Source organism: Opisthocomus hoazin, chromosome 3 (genome assembly GCF_030867145.1).
Source record: "Opisthocomus hoazin isolate bOpiHoa1 chromosome 3, bOpiHoa1.hap1, whole genome shotgun sequence".
Classification (NCBI taxonomy): domain Eukaryota; kingdom Metazoa; phylum Chordata; class Aves; order Opisthocomiformes; family Opisthocomidae; genus Opisthocomus; species Opisthocomus hoazin.
Genome location: NC_134416.1, coordinates 10,555,914 through 10,580,066, shown reverse-complemented (window position 1 = coordinate 10,580,066; position 24,153 = coordinate 10,555,914). Strand labels below are relative to the sequence as shown.

Below are 24,153 nucleotides of genomic sequence, written 5' to 3'. Positions count from 1 at the left end.
AGCGGTTCCGTAGAGAGTGAAAATCGCTCATATTAACACATAGCAAATAATGTCTAGTAACATCATTAACATCTTTCCTCCTTTCATTCCTTCCATTTGTTTTGGAACACACTTTAGTGTAGCCAAGAAATGAACAATTTTTTTTTATCCATTCCTTGTCAAAACGTGAAGAATTTATTTTTTCAGCTGTTGTCACCTATGTGTGAGCAGTCTGGGCATATCACATAGGAAATCAAATGCTTTAGACATGAACTTAATTCTGTCCCCACCAAAGCCTTTATGTGCTTTTGAACTATACATGAACAGTTCACCAAATGTTAAAATGTAGCCTAACAATTTTTTCAGGTTTTGTTAAACTATGGCTATCATTGTTATTTACAGAAATCACTCTGCAACTGGTTTTCCTATCAGTCGCTTAACCTTCCTGTGCCGCATTGTTTCCTATTGATTTCTCAGTCATGGGACGAAAGGGTAAGAAGGCTCATACTGATTGTGCATGCGAGTGTCCTATTTTTTTATGCATGACAACAAAGAAAAATTGATTTTTTGGGAGGGGGTTAAGTTTTCCACTGTGTGATTTAAACACATGTCTCCATGGAAAGACCAGGGTAAACTGCTTTTAAAAATATTTTAGCCTTCCCTTTACGTGGTATGTGAACTTTCTTTCCTATCATCGACCGCTAGGTTCCGCAATGGCTCGCTAGAGAATCAGGTACCTTGTCAGCTGCTGCAGATGGAAGTTAGCTGTGGACGTGACTCTTGGCTTTCAAAGAGTGCTACTTAATTTCTAGAAAGTTTCATCATCTAGGGTTAATTCATGCCAGAATTACAGAATCACAGAATGTTCAGGGTTGGGAGGGACCTCTAGGGATCATATAGTCCAGCCTCCCCTGCTGAAGCAGAGTAACCTAGAGCAGCCTGCACAGGACCTTGTCCGGGCAGGTCTTGAATATCTCCAGAGAAGGAGAATCCGCAACTTCTCTGGGCAGCCTGTTCCAGTGCTTTGTCACCCTCAGAGTGAAGAAGTTCTTCCTCGTGTTCAGACGGAAGTTCCTGTGCTTCAGTTTGTGCCCATTGCCCCTTGTCCTGTCACTGGGCACCACTGAAAAGAGTCTGGCCCCATCCTCCTGACACCCACCCTTAAGATATTTATAGGCATTTCTAAGATCCCCTCTCAGCTTTCTCTTCTTCAGGCTGAACAAGCCCAGCTCCCTCAGCCTCTCCTTGTAGGAGAGATGCTCCAGCCCCCTAATCATAGCTCTCCACTGGACTCTCTCCAATAGTTCCTCATTTGTTGGGAAACAGTGGTGGTAGTAAAGCTATATATATATATATATATAAAAGAATTGTATATAGCAAAGAATTAGACAGGAATGAGCAGGAAGTTGGGGTAGGTAGATGAATGAGACTCTTCCTCATCTACTAACTTGTAGATTTCAGCTAATGATCTTGTACAAAGCTGAACAGTTGCGGATTGTGCTGTTTTGAAGATGCTTAGCTGAGGAGCCAAAGTTCTGCTTGATTCTGTATTCTGGAATTCGTGTCTATGAAGTATACTGGCAAATTCTGTTTTTAGCTGGTGTGTTCAAGGGAATGACCTATGAGTCTTGCTGGTAACCAGCTGGCTCGAAGTGTACAAGCCTTTTTGTACCCATGTAGAGGTCAGTGTGAAATTTTCTAACATAAAGAGATGTCATAATTCTTTACATTTCAAAAGTTAAAACAGTTATAGAATCCTTGTCTTCACAGGTATGAGGGACTAGCAAGTAATTTATAATCAGGAAACTTCTTAATTTGCCAAAGTACAAAATATAAAAAGCAAATTAGTTAAATCTATGGAATACTTGCTGTTTTCTTGAACAGAAGTTTGAATCAGTAGGTGTATTTGTGTAGAGTGAATACTGCAGTAGTCTGAGGTGCATGCTTTTGATTGAGAGCAAAAGGGTTTCATTGTAGGTAAAGAACTGTCTAGCCTTTGATAATTTATGTGTGCAAGTAACTGAGCTCATGAAATGGACGCTACTGAAGTACCACTATTTTGTGTTTAAGAACTTTGGCTTCTTTCAAATATTGAATTGTTTTCTAAACTAGAAACATGGCAGTAAGAATTAATCTTTTGTAAAGATGTGCAAAATCCCCAACAATTATATGAGAAAAGGTAAATAATTGATTTCAAAATAAACATTTTTTTAGTTCTTTTTAAATCAGTAACTTTTAAAAAAATAGATTTATACCATGTAAAGTCTGAGTACAATTCTAGACCTCAAGACTTTACAAAATAGCTAGCGCTTGTATAACTCAGCCTTCCTTTTAATGTCTGGTTTGAGATCTGTTAAAGATCTCGGTCCTTTCATTTTTCAAGAAGAGCGCAATTGTGATTCTAAGTTGTACTTGGATATGTTACGGTATGTTGCTGATTAAGGTCTGTACTTTGACTTGAAATGGGCACTCTTGAGTCTCATAATTGTGGCTTTAGAACGCTTGCTCGTTCTTTAGAGAGGAATTCTCCTAAGAGAATGAGTAAGGAATTTCAACCTAACAACTTTACCATTATACTGTATCAGTACTCCTTCCTGATACTTTTGTAAAGCTGTTAATATGTAAGGAAATATCTGAAGATAAATCTTCACAGATATTTTGTTGGTCTCCTTCTGTAGTTCTAACAAATACAGAACAATTTATGCAATTAAAACAGATTCTCATATTTTTGGTAAATTAAAACGATCAATTATAATTTAATAACCATTCATATTTTATTACCTATGAAGTTGAAAAGCAGGATATCAGCATCTTAAAGTTCTACTTCATAGGTAATAAAATATGAATAGTTATTAAATTATAATTGATCTGTGTCTGATGTGATTGAGCTAGCAGAGTTCTTGTAATAAATGCAGTGCAAGCTGGATCCGAGACTTTTTCTATATTCATGTGGGTATTTTTTTAACTAAGTTTGTGATCTGTTATTGACATCAGGTTAGACATGAGCTTAGTGTTCTTCAGAACTGCCAGAACATTGTTTTTACAAATTGATTCTGATGTTGGAATTGCAGCATGTTGAGAGGCGCTGCTTGTGGGGAAGAATAATTGGATTGCTGTAGAAACCAATGAGTCTGTGTGCCCATGGGTGTCCTGTCTGGTTTCTACAGGAAGCTGAGACACCTAAGACTTGGTGATTAACAGTGTGTGTAGATATAACTACTTCTTTGTGTAGAAATATGAATCTGTCTGTCTCCTAGACCGAAGATCTCCTAGACTGAACAGTTTAGTTTGATGGGAAACAGAGTGGCAGTAACAAAGTGACATAGCCTTTAGGTACTGAAGATGCACGGAAGAGCGATCAGCTGCATATATATTCCCTGTGTACTCTGTGGCTGATTACAAATTACAGGAGGTGGGAAAATGCTTTTTAGTTAGCTGGGATACATGGTTCTAGTTAGGCATATGTTCTACCCTTAAATCTCACTGTTTTGGAGAGGAGAAGACAATTCAGAACCTTGTAACAGCTGCTTATTAGTTATTCTGTGAAACCTGAATCCACGCTGGAGCACCTCATAGAACTAATGGGAAAGATAACAACGACGAAGGTATTTTATAATTCAGATTAACCTAGAAGGATTTTTTTTTTAAGTGTAACTTCAGTCTTCCACGTCTGTGTTTAAAACTTAATATTGAAAAGTTGTTGCATAAACTTCTGCTTATTTGTTATAGCACAAAGCTGGTCTTCTATGAGGGCAGGATGAACTAGGTAAAGCTGTCTGCAGAGGCAAGAAAGTATGTAAAATGGAGTGTATGGGCAGCTCTGAGGAGCTGTTCTTGATAATACATAAATATATTTTTTCAAATTTTGATTCCAAATTATTTTACTTTTCTTCTGTATGTATGTTTACATGTCCAAATTGCAGTATCCCATTTTGGATACTGGGAAAATTAAATGGATACGTGTAGACAAAATCAGGGTACTTAATTGAAGACTGGTGTGACTTGAACAAGAATTTGAGTTCTTAAGCTTATGTATGTTCTGTGACTCTGTTTTTCAAAGTAACATTACAATGTTTTTGTTTAGCATTTGATTTTTCAATAATGTCAATACAATTTAAACACTTTGTTACTGAAGAGGAATAGATGTTTGGTCACGTTTTGAGCCCTGTGTATGTGCCTCAGAAAAATTGCTGCACTCCATTTTCTCAGTGTAGATACCACAGTATGGTTCTAGATTCACAGAAAAGTTTTCATCCATTCTGTTTCTTAAGTTACATTCTATGTACTCTCCGTGTGAAATCCAATTTTTGTCAAGTGGTATTGAACTACTTGTACACAGAAAGTTTTGGTTTTAATTAAGAAATGTTTTTCAAAATTGTTGTGTATGTACTGAAGTCTATAGCTGAATGCTCTTAGACGAGAGTAAAACTTGTTTCTGAAGCTCCGGACGTGCTTATGTTGGCATTTGAGGTGTTTTAATAGAAAAAAGGATATGTAGAACAACACACTCTTACATGTCTTATATACACAGTTCTGCTCTGAACTAGTTAAAATCTAGTCCCATGAGCTAAACTTTCCCACTGCATTAGCTTTGAGGCTTCCAGAAAGAAGGCCCTGTGAACCTTTGCTTCCTTATCATCAGGACTTTTAATCACGATGCACATGCTGTTTTCACTCTCAGAAAGCTTCTCATGCCTTATTTTACTTCATGATGCAATTCAAGTGACAAGATCTGTTTCAGCACCATGCATTTGGGCAACGTGTATTGCGAGGCACCTTTGGGCAGGAGAGGAGAATTTAATCCTCCCAGCCGAGATACTGCAGTCATAGGATACCTGTGATAAAGAAGTGTTCTGAGCATCCTTTTCTGTGAGGAAAAAGATGGACAGCAGCATAAGATTCTGGGAGTTATTACTGCTGCCGCTGTGTTCTTTCCCCATGGATTGGGTCAAGAAAACAAGCTGCGTGGTCTTAAGAAAGTGGAAAAAGTAGCAGTAGTCAAGAAAGTTGTTCATGCTTCTCTACATTCACATTTTTGAATGCACGGTTTCAGCTGTTTATCACCCTGAGAAGACTTGCAACCCTGGGCACTTGCTGACCAGTTACTCTTTGGTGTGAATTGAGCTTGTCTTCTCTAGGGCAGGTGGTGATCAAAGTTTACCAGTGCTGTCCTCCAAGCTCTCTTCAAATAGTGCAGATTTGTAGTATTGACAAAATCTTCATGACCTGCTAAAAGTAGGGATTGTTTGACACTATTGCGTAGGTTGCTTGGTGTAGGGAAGCCACAACTTCAAAACCAGAAGAGGTTACAACGTAATTAAGATTTCAGTTGACCAGCAATGTAGACCTTTAGATATTTTGGCAACTTACCCATGTGTTGGGAATCATTCCAGTTTCTTCTGTGACTCTGACCTTGGAATCAAGGTATGTACTGAAAGGCAGAACTGGTCATGGTGTTTGGCTGACCATTTATGTTCTGAGAGATGCTAAGTAATCCATGTGTGCTACTGCTATAAGCCTGAGACTTTAAATGTACCATTAATTGTAAAGTTACCACATTTACAATGGGAGCTTGTGTACTTTGCGATGTCACTGCTAGGTGGTTGGCTTTGCTTTAGCCCCTACTTAATAGACTGTTGTCATATATGTCCCACCTAGATGCTCTGCCTAGAGTTGCATCCAGACCTGTGCTCCTGTCCTGGCTTCCTGCTGATGCCCTCTTCTTCCCTTCCCCTCCCCTCTCATCCTCCAAATACACACATACACAAGGGGTGTTGCTTTCAAGGCAATGGCTTAATTCACATGAACTCCTGTAGCAAAACAGAAGTGAGCAGCAAGGGTTCGAACAACAAAATAACTTTCTTCCTTGCTGGGAATGAGGGCTGTGTCCAGTAATCTATAAGGAAGAGCAATGGGAAAGGGAGTGTGGAAAAGGGAGTTTAGAACTTTTAAAACTAGAACTGGGTGTGGGGGGAGGGGCACAGAGAAAGTCTGTCGGCTGTCTGCCTTGCTACCTGGAGCTGGGACTGGGAAGAAAAGGTATGACCAGCTTGAGAATCTGGGAGGGATTCTGTAGCCTGGGCTTAAGTAATAGTCACCAAAGCTTACTGAGGCTTTTAGCCAAGTATGTATATTTTTACCTGTAGTTGGCCAACCTAGTATGGACCAGAAGTATGGTTTGAAGGCTCCAGAGGGAGACAGTGGCCCTTTTCACAGAATCACAGAATGGTAGGGGTTGGAAGGGACCTCTGTGGGTCATCTAGTCCAACCCCCCTGCCGAAGCAGGGTCACCTACAGCAGGCTGCACAGGACCTTGTCCAGGCGGGTCTTGAATATCTCCAGAAAAGGAGACTCCACAACCTTCCCTGGGCAGCCTGTTCCAGTGCTCCGTCACCCTCAGAGGGAAGAAGTTCTTCCTCATGTTGAGCTGGAACTTCCTGTGCTTCAGTTTGTGCCCATTGCCCCTTGTCCTGTCGCTGGGCTCCCTGGCACCCCTCAGGAACTGCTTGTTATCAACCTCTGACCGCCCTGGAGATAGGCTGTGTTGCTTCTCGTCCTGTTACCTTTCAACCATGCCTTCCATAGTGTCTTTACTCTCCTTCAAGGACAACGTCCATCTCATTCCTGCATTCCTGCAGCATCTTCTGTAGAATAGTCTTCCATGTTAGATGTTGTTCCCTACCTGTAACCAAGTGGGAACAAGGTGGTAGGAGAGGTGCAGGTGTTGCAGCCCCCACCCTCAGTGGGACCTGTGGAGGAGTGTAAAGCAAGTTTGCTGGTCTTTGAGTGCTCACAGAGGTTACAGCACACTTATCTGTCTCCTGCATCTATGATGTGTTCAAGGATGCAGTATACTGAAAATTGCACATCTGGATTAGCGAATAGCTTAGGGTCAAGGTGAAGCCAGGCTTTGAACAGGATAGTCTGTCTGGTACTGGAAGCTTACTTCTGTGCCAGGATCATGGCTGTGCTGGGGAGAGTCCGCTCGCCTGTACCCACTGGTCTTGGGAGGAGCCAGGCATTTGGACAGGGAGAGGTCAAAGGATTTGTCTGAAGCAGCGAGAGTAGAAGGAGGCTGCTGTGATAATGTCAATCCTTCTTTACTTTTTTATTCCAAACTAAATAGTAGGTATAGGAGATCTTACTGGCTCAGTGTGTTACTGGATGAGGCCTTTAAGTACAGTGGAAATTTGTCAGTGGTTGTTGCGAATCTGCTCCACGCTCTACTACTTGTCTGGGTGGAGGAATAATGCCAGTTCATGTGCTTCTGAGATCACACGAAGCGCTGTGAGCATCCTTTTCCCTCCCCTTCTCCTTTAGTCCAGTAGTTTGCTGAGGTCCCCGTTTTTCACTGATTTATGAAACACCTTGCTATGAAATCAATATTTGTTTAGAAACAGGAGTATCATGACACGAACCCTCTTTTTTTTCCTCCTCCGGGTTTGTCACTTAGAACTCATTTCCTGACTGCAAACCCGGTATTGAAAGCAGGAACGAAAGCTGGACTTCACTCAGTATTTTTACCATGAACAGGTGATCAGTGCCAGCTGTGATGGAGAGGGGTCAAGGAGATTTATGCAGATGTGTCTTTCCAGGTGTCTTCTGAAGTCAGAGTGACAAAATTTCCTTTTTGTATTGCTTTAGTGATGAGAAGTAAATGACCTTGTTATGGCCAGTTTAATACGAATATAAGTAAGGACAAGAACTAGGAAGTGAAATTCATAAGAAGCCGTAGAGCTTCTTTCACTGGAGGCAGGTTAATTTTAGGTATTCTTAATACTGTATTAAAAATAGAGAGTGCTGGTACTATCTCAGAGTAGGAAAGGAGGAGGCGGTGTTGAAGAGAACAGAAATGAGCAAGTAAAACAAAGTTACTATGTGAAAACAACAAAAGTGGGAGAAACAAGAGACAGCGTGGAAACACTGCAGGCGGTGGAACTTGTGCAAAAGGATGCAACCGGCGAGCTTGATGTAATGGAAGACTTCCTTTTAATGGATTAGAAGTCTTTAGAAGTCTTTAAAAGACACCGTCCCAAAGATAATATCTTCCCTGGGGATTTGGTTTAATTGCTGATGGTTCTGAAAAGAATGCTTGATTGAAGAAGCTTAGTGGTAAGCCTTATTTGACTAGGTTGGTTGGTTTTTTCCTACTTCTTACTAGTAGCTTGACAAGCATGATAATTTCCCCTTTTCACAAAAAGCTTATATTCAAATTATTTTTGCATGCTTTTCGCTGTATCATGCTGTGCATCTCCATTCCAGTAGAGAACACACCTTAAAGTCATATTGCACCAGAATTAGCTTTATAGTTAGCTTTACAGCTCTACTGTAATAATAAATTCTTGGGAGAAAGTTGTTTTCATTTGTTTCAAATTATCTGAGCACCAACATGTTTTAAAAATAAATGTAAAATTGCCAAACCTAGATAGTGGATGGAATTTTCCACATTGGCTGTTACTGAGATTTTGCTGTCATGGGGGTCAGAAGTTGACATAAAGATGAATATCGTGTTCTCAAGACAGAAATTTCATCTGTGTTGGACATTTTCTTTGCTGCATTTTGGTGGAGAGAGGCGAGAAATCAGCTGTTTAGAAGTCAAACAGCCCTGGGATGCGAGGTGGAGGGGAGGAGAGGCATACCTGGGGGATGGGACTTCACTCTGCCTAAGTGATGAGTCCCCTGTTCTCCCTGGGAGTGCATTCCAGGGACATTGCAGTGGCTGATGAGCGCGTCCTTACAGCAGTTGTTCTTTTTATAGCAGGCTGAAGAATGTTTTTAATTAACTCCGTTACAGGGACAGAATAATTTCCTTGTTCTAAAATATTTGATCTGTTTTTAATAGTGGAAGGGGAATGCCCTTGAAAATAGTTTTAGTTCTGAATTAATTGCATCAACTGATATTAACAGTTTAAAACTAATCAGGTACAGTTCGTATAGTGGTTGAAGTGTTATTTCATGCACTTTCCTCTGGATATTTGAAAGAAATTTCTTTTTGTTTATATTTCCTCATTTCAGATATAGAAAGATAAGTAAAATGAAAGTTAGATGAATGAAAGAGAAGTACTGAATTTTTACATAGTTATATTTAAGTACATTGAGCAACCAAATGTAATTTTAATATTGCTCAGTTTCTTGATACTTGCAAAACATGCATTTATCTGTACATTCAAACTTTTTTGTTAATTGTATTTTTTGATAGAATAAGATATTAATTTTTTTTTACAGCTTGGAAGATAGACAATAAAGACATGGACAACCAGATCCAAGCTTGGGACATAACAAAAGTATTTAGTGAGTGAACCTGAAATCGTGGTTCAGGTTCTTAATGTTCTGCAAACAGCTGACAACAATATTGGACAGCATTAGAATATTTTGGAAGAAGTTCTAGCATTAGATAAATAATACAATCCATTTGGTTTATGTTTTGCTAGGTTTTGATAAAGAGGAAAACAATCTGGCAGTTTTAAACTTGAGCAGCATAACTTTGTGTTTTGTGTTTAAAGTCAGCTTAAAGGTTTTGTTTTTCTGTAATTTTGTATGTATAAGATGTAGCAGTGAATATTCAGACAAACTTATTTGAAATAAAACTTTCTTGCAGTGTGTATTTTTTCTGATTCACACCATGGGGTTTCTTCAGTAAACTGCGTGGTGACAGGTTTTGTGCAGCTCAGTGTTTTCTCTGAATTTATTTGCAGCAAGCATTAGTTTATTAGCATTAGTCTTTTAAGTCTAGAATTGATATGGAATTGTTATTTAGTGGAAATTATTAGTTGTGATTTTATTAAAAACTGTACAGAGATGTAGTGGGAAGCCAGAAAGTAACTTCAGAATTGCTTGACTCAGAATTGACTTTGTACATGACATATTGTAATCTTTATGAGTAAGGATGTTGAGGATTTAAATTCTGTAATCTTTTCTTCTTTAATTCTGAAGTATTATTAGAGATAATGTTAATTTCATTAACTTATTAATTTTTAAAGTGCTTCTGTAATCTTAGAGATAAACCCTTCTGTTCAAAAAGCCTTTTCGATCCGCAGTCTAATTTTTTTCTGGCCATTCTTCAGCAAGACCAAGTGAGTATGTGTTGCTAAAATATTTATCACTCTATAGTGATATGTGGCAGCTAATTGAACACAGGTTTTTCTGAAACTGTACTGATTTTTTTGTTTCTAGTCACAGAAACAATGAACTGCGTGTTCCGGGGAAACTGAAGTACTGAAACTGTCTCTCTGCAGTTTCAGTCGATGAGCTGTGAATCACACATAGGCGATGTATCTTTTATTCTTTTCTCTTTTCTCATGCTGGCCTTGTTAACAGAATTTGATACTGAAGTTTTTTCACGTGTTTGGTGGCTTTATGTAGATGTCACAGAGCTAATCAGATAAGCTTACAGTATTGCAGAGCCCTCGTGCGAAGTAACTGCTTCTGTGCTAGTGTGAGAGAGCAAATTTCTGAAAAAGGAGAGAGTACCCGGGGAGTGAAATCACATCCAGGATGAGGCAGTACGTTCAAGTTCCAACTGTTGAGCAAGAAAAAGCCTATGATTATAATTCGGCTTTTGAACCAAGACCGTGTATGTGTTTGGGTAGGTGAGATTACCGTTTTCTGATAATGTGGACTGTTTCTTCTTACTGCTATTGTGTAGAATAAATGTGTGTAAAAAGAAGTACCTGTACAGCTGGTAAATGTGTACAGCCTTTACACGTGAAATGCAGATTACAGGACTCCTTTAGCAAAAGAGAACATGCATGTTTAAACTTGGAAAATTCCACTACTGGAGAAGTAAATAAGTATTTTTTAAACCTTCTATGTTGACTCTCATGTAACAGTGTAAACTTCTCTTTAGATACTGCTTTAATCTTTATATTTGCTTGTATAAAATGACGTAAAGATGTCTTCAAGGGAGAGACCATTAAAATGCAAATTTTGCCTGACACTGAAAGGGAATTGTCATAGGATTTTTCGTTGATAAACCTGCATGAAATGGAACAAGTTCTTTTTACCTGGCTTAGTGACTGCATTCTGTAGACCTATAAAACAGCTTATTTGTGTGAAACAAATGTGTTTACTTGGTTCAACTTTTATCTGCGTTAAATTTTTATCCATTAAGTAGAGAATCTGGTTTCAGTTGCTCAGTTTCTATCAATCTTTTACAACATTGGTCTTTTCTGGTCTACATAGTGAAATGTTCCTAGATTTTGTTTTATTTTTCTAAGTTCAATCTATTTTTAATACATATTGTTAAGATTTCATTTTTGTGGGGGTTTTTTATATTCATTTTAAAAAAATTATTCCTATGTTTTTATTAATCTTTCCTGGTTCTGTCGAAACACGGAGCAAGGATTAATAGTTTTTCCACAAAATCGGTCTCATGACTATTAATTGTTTTGGTTTTTGCTTTTGGTTTTCTTTTTTCTGTGTTCTTACGAGAGCCTGTCACTTAATTTGTTTTCTGATAGTGTTCTGCTTAAATTTCTCTTCAGCCTCCAAAGATATTTTAAGTAAACTTTGATAGGTTAGCTGTCGCGTTCTGATACTTTAATGTTCTGTATAATTTAGGAAGTTCTTCTAATGACATTAACATTCATATTAATTTTAGTTTTATGTTTTGATGATAGAGAATTCTTTGAAAAGTTTGGTGGGTTTTTTTTTTTTTCATGTAAACAATGTAGCAATGTAAAGTAAATGTAAATGTACTGAAAATCCAGGATGGGAAAAAGAGACAATTTTCAAATTTTATGCATTATACTTATTGTTAGGCCTATTTTATGTCAAAATCCACTGTGTGCCATAAATGTGAAGAGCAGTATTGGAACAATATTGAGTTACCATTAACTGAAACCATCTGGTAAGGCTGCCAGAATGAGTTGGTACTGTTACCCGATATTTTACATCCTTCTCAAAGGAGTAACTGTATCTAGGTTTTATGTTAAGTTTATGTTGTTAACACCATTTTAAAACACCGTTTGAAGATTTAAATTATGGTTCTTTGCAAGGATTTTCTTCTTCTGTCACTTCAAGAAGGAGAAACTAACTCTAAAAATATTTTTAGTTGCCTCTGCCTTGAGTGCAGTATTTTACAATATTTTCTGTTCTTGCTATGTTTTAGGTAGCTGCAGCAAAATATTTTACTACAGTTATTGTGAGAATATTTCGTTATACTTAGTAGTAATCAAACATACTGTTTAGTCTGGACTGATGTTAGAGGTCCATAAGGTAGAAAATCAAGTAGGAAGACAGGTAGAAGGAGTGTTGAGCCAGGTGCAGAGCTGCGTACCTAACTTAAGAAACATTTACCAATATTAGGTCTTGTTTTGGTGGATTTTGATGGTCTTACTTGAATTTCCCAATACTGACTGATATACTAGACACTAATAAAATATTCCTTTCTTACTATGATTTTAATTATTTTTAAAATGTTACACCACATTGCTCTCAATAGAGTGTTTGTACAACTGTCTATTTCTGTTTTAAGTCAGGTAAGTTTTAACATCTACCTTAGTATACCGCAAGCAGATTTTTACCTCTGCTTCCGATACCTAGATTTTCTAGTGGCATATGAAATAGCTTTGATTTTAGCTACTTCGTACCTGCAGCTTTTATGTAAATGTAGATTTTTACATTCCTTAGACCTCTGGGAGTAGGAGATGTCAACAAGACTCGTATGAACTTGACAGTAGTAACAAAGTACTATTTCACACAAAAATTCTCAATATTCCAATTGTTTATTCCTTGAGGGTTTTTGTTTTCGTAGTTATGTATTGAAGTCATGTCTGTGTTCATCTTACTGGTGATATATGACTATAATTCATGAACTTAGATAAAAGGCCACGGAGGATACCTTAGAGTTAAAGCATGGTTTTAAAATCATAGATCTATCTTTAGTAATTGTTTTTGATTAAATAAATTGCAAGAATTAAGTTGTCAGACTATGAGCAGAATTCATTTTTTTTGTCCAAAAGACAAGTAGTATCAGAAAACAGGTGGAACAGAGGGAGAGTGTGTACTCATGTAGAATCTTGTAATCAAAAACAAGTGCAGCAGGGGAAGTCTTTGTCGTGAATCTCCCAGATGTTGTGATAAATACGGTTAAAAACAACTAAAGTTACTCGGCTGTCTTAAAGAAATACAAATCCTAATGTATTTGTCTAATACTTCTTCACAGCCTGGAAAACTTGTAGATAAATTGTAGTCATCAACATTACTGCCAAGATACCCTTTATTCTTTTTCCTATTGTGATTTGCAGTAAAATCTTTTGCAGCTTTTGCTATGTTTAGCAAAGTGTTTTATGATTTTGAGTACATAAATGGATACCTTTAACGAGATATTTGTAAAATAATTAGCCAGTCTGAATGCTCTAGGTATTGAGATTTGAAAGACCAGAAAGCCACTGATCTGCATGCATACTTGGTATACTATTGTTATTCAGTGTATGATTTTCTACTTAGTGGCTCTTGTGCATCACAGCTGCTTTAATGTTGGTCTGAGACCTGACCAGTGAGTTAGTCTGATAGTATGTCCACTGAAACATTTAAAACCTGGTTTGCAAAACATTTAAGTTCCTTGGGAATAAATCTGCACTGATAAAACAGTTGGACTGATACCGAAACAGTTTTTTATTTTCTTTTTCTGCTGAATTTGTACTTCAGGTGCTATTTTTTAATATAACCTGGAATTATTCCAAAGTTCTAGTAGTCCTGAGTGCTAGAAAAAACAAACCATATTTTGTAAGTTTCTGTCTTTTTAGATCAGGCAGTATGACTCGTTTTAAATTAATAAAATTGCAAGTTACATGTATTGTTTTGATTATCTTTGTATGAGTATCAGTAGTACACCAGAAATAAGATCAGAAAAATTCCTTTCTCCTCTTCAGGTGACTGTCTTTTGTTCAATGTCCAGTAAAAGAATGGGATAATGAAGGGAGAGCTTGTTCTCTATATTGTGGTTTGTAGTGCTTTATATTGGTACCTGTAAAACAGAAGATTTCATAGCTGACTTTTTTTGTAGAAGAGCGAACATAATAGATGTTTACTTATGTTTTGAAGTGATCATCCAGAATGAAGATAAAACAGGAAATGAAGTAGTCTTGGTTTTAATATTACTAAATTTTGAAATTTCTTGATTTTTCTGCATGTTTTGAAGTATGGCCGGATGACAGGTACATTGCTAGTACCCGAGATGCCTGCATATTTTGTCATGTATTACATTAGGATAGTAGTTTTGCTTATTTGGCTTGTCAGTTATTTTCAATTGCCTTCATTTTCTTTATTGCTGATAGTAGCAAACAGCAGAATTCACTGTATCTTTTTCCTTGCTTGTCAGCTAGTCGCTTCAGATGAAAATAGCGGAGTTCCTAAAACCTAATTCTAAAATCTGTTGGGTAAATCTCTCTGCAGGAGTGTGCTGTTGCTGTGCTGCTTTGCGACCTCGCTACAAGCGTCTGGTAGATAACATATTTCCTGAAGATCCAAAAGTGAGTGATGACTTTAAAATTTTAAGGCATTGGCATTTAAAAATTTTTGTTTAGTAAATAATTGCTTTAGCAATTTTTAAAAATAATGTTTTATTTTATATATTAGCATTTTACAGTAAATTCTGCTTTAGTGCTTCATAGCTTTAATAGAGGTTAGCAGAATAGTTTAGCTAGAAAGGGAACTCTACAGATCATCTGGTCTAATTCCCTTTTCAAAGCAAGGCTATGCATATTGAAGAGTGAAATTGGTATGTTTTCAGAGAAACAGATTTAATTAAGGTGGGTGTTCTGCAGCAGAGGTAGCACTTAGCTTCGTAACTACTTAGGACCGCAAACACTTGTTTTGTTGTGATCGCAGGTGCAAATGTTTTCAGTTTTTCTACAAGCTTTTAATTTTCTAACTCTTGACATATGGATTTTGTAAGTTTTTATAGTTCTGGTAGACTGTTGTGATCTGAAGAGGTGCTTGTTTTTGTTGTTGTTATTTAATTTCTCCAGTTATTCATATACAGTTTCTTTATTTCACTTGAACAGTCGTGGAGCTATATTACAGCCCACCTCTTACTCTCTGTGAAAATAAGTAACTTCTGTGTTGCCATTTAGTAATGCCTGTATCTATACATAGCCACGTGGTGGTTCAGACAATCGAGAGCTTGTATTTCTGCTGCTGTATTTTTTTAAATGTATTACCAGATTTTGTTATCTTTTATTATAGTATAAGTAGAACAGTCAGCATTTGTATAACGTTTGGCTTACATCTTATAAAGTACGTGGGCTTTTCTTTAAAATATGCTGTTACTAAGCACTAGTTACTATATATGTATGTTACTGGCTTCAAAGAAAATGGTTTCTGTGTGCACAGTATGTTGAAAGCATGGAATAATGCGCTTTTATAGATGTATGTGTTTTAATCTGCTTGTTTCATACAGGTGTAGAAACACCTGGAATTGCTACAGTTGTAGTCTTACAGCTTTAATTTCACTCAGTAGCTCTGAACTGGCACTCCTTAGTCTCTGCATTTGTTAATATTCATTGGCTCAGAGTCCATCGTGTTTTACTGAGTTACAGGCCTTATCTAAAATATCAGGAGACTTGTTTGATAAAACGCATTAATAATGAGTGTGTTAAAAGCGTCAAAGTAATTTATTTGAAAAAGATAATGTTTTTGTGAACTTAAGGAGGGGAGGGAATAAAAAAAAAAAAGACGACAAAAAGCTTTATCCTTCTTACCTAATAGGTACAAGTATAACATCTTCTGAGGAGATCCACATTGCAGTTCATGTTGGAACTAATATGTTAATCTTTGATCTTGTTCTAGCAATTAGCCTTCAGGTACCCTGTATGTCAGCCCTGTCCAAGATGTTTTTTTATGTTGTTGATTTTTTGCAGCTAAGCTATTTACAATTTTGCTCCAAAGTTGTAGGGTTTGGTGTTTTTTTTTCAGTAGCTTATTCCCATCTGTATGGCTCAGATCTTTAAATGTTGAATAGACAAAAGCTTTATACTTCCTGTGAACTTTTTTATTTTATATTTTCTTTGTCTGTTTTTAGGATGGTCTTGTTAAAGCTGATATGGAGAAGCTGACTTTCTATGCGGTTTCTGCACCAGAAAAGCTGGATCGAATCGGTGCTTACTTAGCAGAGAGACTGAGCAGAGATGTTGTCAGACATCGCTATGGGTAAGGAAATAAGTCACAGCATTAAAAATAGATGCTAACAGGTAGCTGTTTTCTAATTTTGGTAGTAATAAGTACCTAAATTGAATTGAGGCAATGATAAATGTAGCACATGTTTATGTGAGTCTCTCTAATAAATTTTCAGGTATGTTTTAATTGCCATGGAGGCATTGGACCAACTTCTAATGGCTTGCCATTCTCAAAGCATAAAACCGTTTGTTGAAAGCTTCCTTCATATGGTGGCCAAGCTTCTGGAATCAGGCGAACCAAAGCTGCAAGTTCTTGGAACTAATTCTGTGAGTAAACTCAGATACTAAATCAAATCAGAATAAATCTTTGCTTATGCGCTATGGGAAAGTCGTTTCAGAAGTCACAAAGTATTTGCTGGTTAACATGAACTGAGAAGATTCTGTATGTGTCAGGATATACCTGTGAGCCTAAACGCAGAGCAGATACCAGCTGGAGGCAGAAAAACTGTTTCCTTTCAGTCTCTAAAACTCTTTTGATGGCTGGGCTCATCCCCTGCAGAAATAACTGCTAGTTCTGGATGGAACAGGAATGCTGTTCTGTGAATTCCTATTTTGGATCTTTAAACAGAGCTCCTAAAGCCATTGTATAGGTAAGACAGCATTTTCTTGCTCTCCAGCAACAAGAGCGATGGTGTGAGAAGGAGGAAATAACATCCTTCTCCACAGCACTGACACTACACAGAAATGTTCCTGTTAGCTGTGAAAAGTAACCAGGAGGCAAACACTTTCAGTATTACAGCCTCACCATCTTACCAGGTTAATGACTGCAAGATTCAGATCCAGGCTTGAAGGGCGTAACTAGAAGTGTCAAAATGAAGATCTGGAGATGTAGTTTCCAAATACAGTGGTGAGAACAATCAGGGTTATACAGTCTGTCATACTTCCCTTCTAACCGTTGTATTTGCAGCTGGTACAAGAGGAATCTCCTAAATTCCCGGATTGTAACGTGAACTGTTTTCACTTAAGAGTGATTGCTTTTATATGAGTGAAGAGGTAATGCTTGCATTGCTTGTACATTGGAATGGTTAGCAGTGCAGGGGTTCTTTGTGGTTTCTGTAAAACTGTTGGACTTTCCTTTGGGCATGATTCCCAGCTGATGGAATTAAATGGAGTTGCAGTTCAGGGAGACAGGGGGGTGTAGTAGAGTGATGCTACTCTGGAGTAGAATTTCATAATTATGGTGGAACACAGAGTTCTTGCTCTGATGTAGGGGAGGAGTGTCCCCTTGTGCTCCAAACTAACAGGGCAGCTTTACTGAGGGTAATGAGATAAATATATTTATTTAAATATCTTTGAACCAGACTGCTTTGCTGCTTTTGATTTGTTTGTATAATAATGCCTGGGCAAAACCTCTTAGGGAATTAGCTTTGGAACTTATTTCCTAGGCTGCCAAATGGCAAGCTGTACATCAGTTTCCAGTTGTTTAAAACCTGTGGTGGCAAACAGTTACTGCCAACCTCCACTTCAATGTACAAGACACATGTCACTTGCAAACGAATGTTATTGAACAGAACTCCACCTTACAGTAATCTGGTTGATATCCCTGTCAGTTCCTACTCAAGTCTTTCATGAGCAAAGCAGATTAATGGAATTCCTAAATTAGGAGATTGTCTGTTGTAACCAAAAATAAAGTTTTCCTAAAGAAGATGTCAAATTCTGTGAGGAGAGTGAATCTATATGGCTTTTCAACAGTTTTCTGAAGGTTAATTGTAGCCTAATTATGATAATTTCCCTAGGTGCCTTCTATAGTCAATGGAGAGAAAATCTAGAGTCTTTTTGTGTTGACTCAAGAGAAGCAAAGTGTATTGGCACTGACAGCTTGTCTGTTACCAAGGACGCTAACCTAATCTGTTCTTAAATAAATTTTGTCAGACAAGGAGAGAGTTTGTCATCCCATTTTGCCTTTTTTAGTTTTTCCTTTCCTTCTGAAGGAAATAAATAAACAAACAAACAAAACCCAGAAAGAGTAAAGATGGTAGAGTGACTGAGTAACATTGCATGTGCTTTTGTTATTCTGATGTACCACTTTGGAGTGGAAACTGGTATTGTGTGGAAGAGTACATTGCATATGAAGTAGATGTCTTCAAACTGGTGAAAAGTCAGGCAACCTTTGGAAAAGTTTCCATAATATTTTTAGGTTAAACTCAATTTCGGGCCAATACAAATTTGTAGTCTACTTACACCTAAAAAGATAAGGAATATGATTGTGGCTACAAGTAGGTCTTGATTATTTTCTATCCCAAAGCTGACTTTAAAAGCTTCACTGGGATACAAAGGCAGTGGTGTTTTTCAAGTAAGATTCAGCTGTGTTTCTTGAGCAGATTCTGCTTCAGCTGTGAGGACTCTTGTGATTACTCAAAAGTCAGGGTTTCAGGTGAAACAAATCTGTGTACTGAATGACTCCAAGTAATTTAAAGTCTTGGAAAGATCTGGAAGCTCCGGCTGTCTTCCAAGGTTTTTTTTCCCTGACTTCAAATAACTGGTTTTAGATGTAGAACTTACTCTACTTGGGGGTCTATCTTGCAAAAAAACGAAAGTTTCATGCAGCTGTTTGACTTCTTAAATTCTTTTTTGAAGTTGAAATTTCATTTTTTAAGTTGATATACTTCTAAATAGCAAACCTGAAGATTACTGGTTTAGAAAAACAATTGTTTGTTTTTCATTTAGGCACTTTTATGCCTCATCTTCAGGTTACATATAATTCACTCCAATGACTTTTCATATGTTACATTTGTAGATTATGTTATCTTATTACCTACAGCAGCAATGATTTTTTTTTTTTTTAATGATGTAACTGTAAATCTGGATGTGTTGAATTGTATATTTTTTGAAGTAGACTGGGCTTCAAATTGGCAGTGTTGATCAAGTTCAGAATGTCTTTTTCTACCATGGAAGATATTTTTATTAACCACGTGCTAGGATAGCATATGTTGGTGAGGAAACTGAAAAAATGTTGAAGGAAAAAGTGAGATTTCCTTGGCTTAAGTATTACAGAATCTGGAGGCTGATTGCAATAAGCTTTTAGTTAGAAACTTATGGCAATACTAAATTTCTCTCTAACCATTTTTCAGAATTTGAATAACTGAATATCATGTGAAACAACTCTCTCATATACAAATAATTAAATGTATTGCTTAGATCCACAGTGGTTATATTACTAGGATAGAATTAATTAATTATACTTGTTCTTCCTGTCTAGAGGTGAACAGCTTTAAAATCTTTGAAATTATAGTTAAAATGTTTTGGGACGAGATAATTTTTTTAAATATTTTTAATTTTCTGTCATTTTTTTTTTTTAGTGAGAGCCCAGAAAATTTCTTTAGTGAGCAGCTGATCAAAACCAATGGGATGCATAATTTAGTAAAATTTTCGTGTTAAACTGTGTTGACAAAACTCAGTTGAATACAACACATTTTAAGCTAATTTGGAATGTTAATGGAGTAAATTTTTCTTTGTGTTTGGATAGTAAAACATTGTTTTTTCATCTGAAAAATAGCAGATATATGTAGAATCCAGTATTACCACATTTTAAATTATTCACCAGAAATAACTTTCTTTAGTTGTTAGTGCACTTCATTTTAGAAGGGCGGTTTCTTCTTATAATAATGATAAATAATTGTATCATCAGTGACAGAGTTGGGCTTCCTGTGCATGAGAAAGTGACTGTTACTGCTCATTGTCGTAATTTGTTATTTAAAGGAAGACAAGTAGTATCCCAAGTGGAGAAGTGACCAATCAGTGCCTGACAGAGCAACAAGATTTTTTTGTATCTGTTAGTGTTGGCTTATAAAAGCAGTTGTTTTTGTCAGAGTTGAAGTGCACGTATATGTAAAAATAGTGTAAAATGTCAAGACTGTGAAATTAAGAAATGTCAGAATTAATATTCCCGGTAGAGTACTCCATTCATTTGTTTGTCTTGCTTGTCTGCAGCATGCTAATCTGGAAGTACGTGATAGAAACTTACCTTTATTACAAGATGCTTCTTTCATTCCATTTACCAATATGGAATTATGTACTATAGTGATTTAATATACAGTGAAGTATTTCACCTCTAGGACCCCTGCTCTGTTTTCTGTTTATGGGAGTTAAAGGTACAGAGAGATGGAATTACACAAAGCACTCTTTCTCATTCTGTAGGTTATTAAATTATCTTCTAAATCCTATGTCCGCGTCTACTAGAATTGGAGTGATGCTAGCTAAATCCCTTTAGGCAGTACCTTTTAGGGTCATTCACAGTTAAGTACTGCTTCCCTCGCCTCATGCTCGTACCTTCTGGTCCTGCAGTTTCATAGCCACGCTAACGGGGCCCTGTAAGCCAACATACCATTACTGACCTTGTTACACAACTGCACACGTGGTGTTCAAGGTAATTTCATCCAGGTGGCATGAAGTAAAATAGAATGTGAAGCTATCCATCCCGTTGCAGTAAAACTCAAAATGAGAAGTGTCAGGTGACCTTAAATAAACTAAACTTAAGTCACCAATTTCTATTGCTGAGAACCTTATCCTGTTACTATTTGTTGTTAATACTGTGTAAAGTTAACGTATGAATCCAGTGTTTGAAACTTTTCTGTTTAGAAAAGTTGAAGTGTTTGTCCTTTTTGCATTTGTTTGATGAAGTGCATACATACATGCACACGCTCCTCATCGGTGCTGTACTGTGTAGTTTATAAGAGTCTTATGTTTATAGGATATCATGTCCTCCTATGTGATAGTTTCCTAATAATGAAATACAGTAGCTTCATCTATAAAAAAGATGGTAACTGTCAGTATCAGCACCTCCTTTCCCCTATCTGAAACATGAGAAAATTGCAGGCTGTAGAAGACAGGCTGGGGAGCTCAAATATAAAAAAAAAAAAAAATTGCTCAGATCCAGCCTACAGCTTTTACAGGGAGATACTTTGAATAACATAACTCCAACTTAAATACGATGCATGCTGATTGTCTGCTCTTGAAGTGCTGCAAAAACCTGACCTTCTTTAAAGACATCCAGGGTGCATCAAAAGTGGCAATTTTTCTCCTACTTTACTGGCTACATAAGAGTGGGAAGACAGCATAAATATATATAAGAATTTATGTCCTTAGAACTTTAATTTGAGAACTTGCATGACTGAGGACTCGAATAACCTCTCTCTCCCTGGTAATATGATCAAACATTCTTGACTTAGTCTGGAACAAACATCTTCTGAATAGATAATATGTTCGTGCTTTATTTCGTGATAGATTTATATGTTTTTATACTGATTGAATTTTATTGTTTTCAAAATTAATGGATACAAGATATTATCAATGTAAGTTCCTTTTTGTACCTTCTGTACTGTACAAATACAGAAGATGCTTGTACTGGTAAAGCTTCCATAAATTACCTGTGGGTGATTGCAAGCATTTACTATGACTGAATGACATGTTTATATCTATAAAAGCTTTGTAAGTATATCCCAGGCAAGTGCTTGGAGTTTCATAAGTGTTTTGTCCTTTTTCGGTTGAATAATTTTTATATTTGAAGTATGCTTGAAAATAGGTGCCTAGGAGTAAAATATTCCTTATGTAACAACAATAACAGCTTAAGAGCACCACTGCTAAGCAAGGAAAAAGTATAGACTCCTGTGTACTGTAAAGACTTAAAATTTCTATAATGAAATGGAATTGTATACTTCACTGAATGACAGTGCAGCTCAAAACAGTGTTATCACAGTTAGCTTTCCTGTGGCCTAAATGTTCAGTGATCTGAACGCTAATCCTGGAATGTGCTTCAGAAATGCTTTATGTTCAGCGAGTGAAATTGTTCTGTTATACACATGAGGAAGTAAAAAAATTTTGCCCTTTCTGGACATTTTACTGTGTGCGCCATTTGGAGAGCTATGACTTCTGAGTACTTGCGTCCCTGCTGCAAAGTTACGTGGTGATATAGGAGAAACGTCCAGAGCGAGGCACTCGTCCCTGGCACTTGCTTGGCCTACACTCGTCACTTATTCTTACAGAGCAATTTCTTGCTACAATAAATCTTTCTTCTAGCAAAACAGTTATTAGAGTTACATTGAGTTTTCGTGTTGGAAGATCCTGTCAGTCAAATAATGTTGTATTTTAGTTAATATGATGCTACTAAATGCTTGATGAGTTAATATCCTCATGGCCACTCCCATAGTGTTTTGTGTTCTTTAAACTTTTTGCTTCCATTCTTTTACGTGCTTTTATAGAAGTTTTCTGGGTGAATCAATTGTAGATTTGAACACTTGAATGTATGTTTGTTTGTTTTAACCCCTGGACTTTATGCTTTATTAAACTGTGGGGACTAATTAGGTTCCTATATTCAAAAAAAATTAGAAAATCTATTTCTGTTTTGTAATTAACAATTCCATGCAACAAACCAGTGAGACGTAAGCATTTAAAACATTTTCCAGGGTCTCTTGGGAAGGAAATGATCTTTTTTGTAACTCACTGTATTGAAAAAAAAGTATGGTTGCTGTCTGTGGATTGTCTTTCAAACTGTGGCAGTAGACTATACAGAATTGGATTTTCACTGTGTATCACTTTCTTATCACCTGAGTGTACAGGATATTCTCTACAGGGCATGTAAAATGGACTAGTATTACACAATTTTGCTCCATTTTCAGTAATGAGTGACAGTATAGTTTTACGAACTGTATCATTTCCAGCTGCATCTGTAGCTCTCAATGGGTAAACTGGTATGCGGTTGAAAAGGGTAAGGGTTCTGGATAAAAGAGAAAAAAAAATTAAAAAGGTAGAAAAAGTGGTGTTTTTTTTCTGAAATACACAGCTTTCAGTTGGAAAACTAGCTCAAAACCTCCACAAATCAGTATACCATAGATTATGCTGAAGTGCTTTGGGCTTGCCTAGATGCATGTGGGTAACGTACTGATAAAAGCAGGTTCTACGTCTTGGAAAGCATATAAGAAATGCCTCAGCCTCTGCCTGGCAATCGGGAAGAAGACTTGTGGTGGAAGAAAGCAGGGGGATCTTAATGGAACATCTCTCTGCTTCAGGGCGGAACCAGCACTATGTTAAACCTTTCCTGACAATCTTTGCTTTCCCTTTTTTCTTCCCTCTGTAGTCTGTTCTTACAACTGTCAGTGGTGGGAAATCCAAAAGATCTTTAGGCAGTTTGCTTGCTTTAAAACACAGGGGGGATTTTTAATGTCTAACTTAGGTAGCCTTTGCTTCAGTGTAAGCCCATTATAGCTTTTCTTATTACCAGTGGACAAAGAAAACCATTTATTTCTTTTCTTTTCATAGCTGTCTTCTGTACGTGGTAAGACTAGGATCTTTTAGGCAGCTCTAGACTAGATAATTTAATGTCTTTCAGTGTTTTTTTAACAGGTGTTTTATCTAAAGCTTTGTTCATCCCTTGAATAATTGAAGGACTGTATCAGTTAATCATCATCTTCAGCTGTGATGCTTCAACTGGGTGCAGTACATCTAAGGGCTTATTAGTGCCAATTAGATGGCAAAAATTTCTTCATAGATGTCGTGGGTAATACAGATTGTATCACAATATATTGTTTTCATTTTCATGCTAGTATAACGGCATAGACTTTTGTTGAATGTGCAGTTTATTATAACCTTGAGTTTCTTTTCTGCGTTCGGCTGTGTCTGGCTTGTATTTGTACAGCTGTCTTAAAATGGTATTTTGCATTTGTCATTCCTAAATTGCTTTCTTGATTTTTCAGGTCCTATTTCCAGTTTGTCAAGAACCAGGCATCAAGTGTGCTTGCAGCTCTGGCCAGTTTAGTGTTCTTTGTAAATTTGATGAGCCCACTCTGTCATCCAAGTCTCTAGTGAAGCCCAAATACTGCTGTATTCCAGACAGGCCCCTTCAGAAGTTCATTCAGTACATTATTGTAGTTTGATGATTTACAAGTGTTTCTGTATTTTTTTCCAAACCCTTCTGCATGTATCTTACAGGAAGTGTTCTTTTGACAGTGTTTTTCTAGCTTCCCTTTGCGATTTTTGTGTATTTTTTTAACAGCATCACTGA

At 37.0% G+C, this 24,153-nt stretch overlaps 1 protein-coding gene across 5 annotated transcripts in view; it reads left to right on the top strand.

The window, feature by feature from the left end:
• The window catches only part of EFR3A (EFR3 homolog A), an 88,988-nt gene that overhangs the window by 8,510 nt on the left and 56,325 nt on the right, over positions 1-24,153 (top strand). For 3 of the 5 annotated variants that reach the window (XM_075415538.1, XM_075415539.1, XM_075415540.1), the window contains exons 3-7: positions 382-471; positions 10,373-10,564; positions 14,377-14,453; positions 16,004-16,131; positions 16,274-16,424. In XM_075415538.1, the coding sequence (XP_075271653.1) occupies positions 10,474-10,564; positions 14,377-14,453; positions 16,004-16,131; positions 16,274-16,424 (447 nt within the window). In that variant the 5' untranslated portion in view covers positions 382-471; positions 10,373-10,473. The remainder of the gene's footprint in view (positions 1-381; positions 472-10,372; positions 10,565-14,376; positions 14,454-16,003; positions 16,132-16,273; positions 16,425-24,153) is intronic. The other 2 variants (XM_075415541.1, XM_075415542.1) reach the window with 2 other exon arrangements.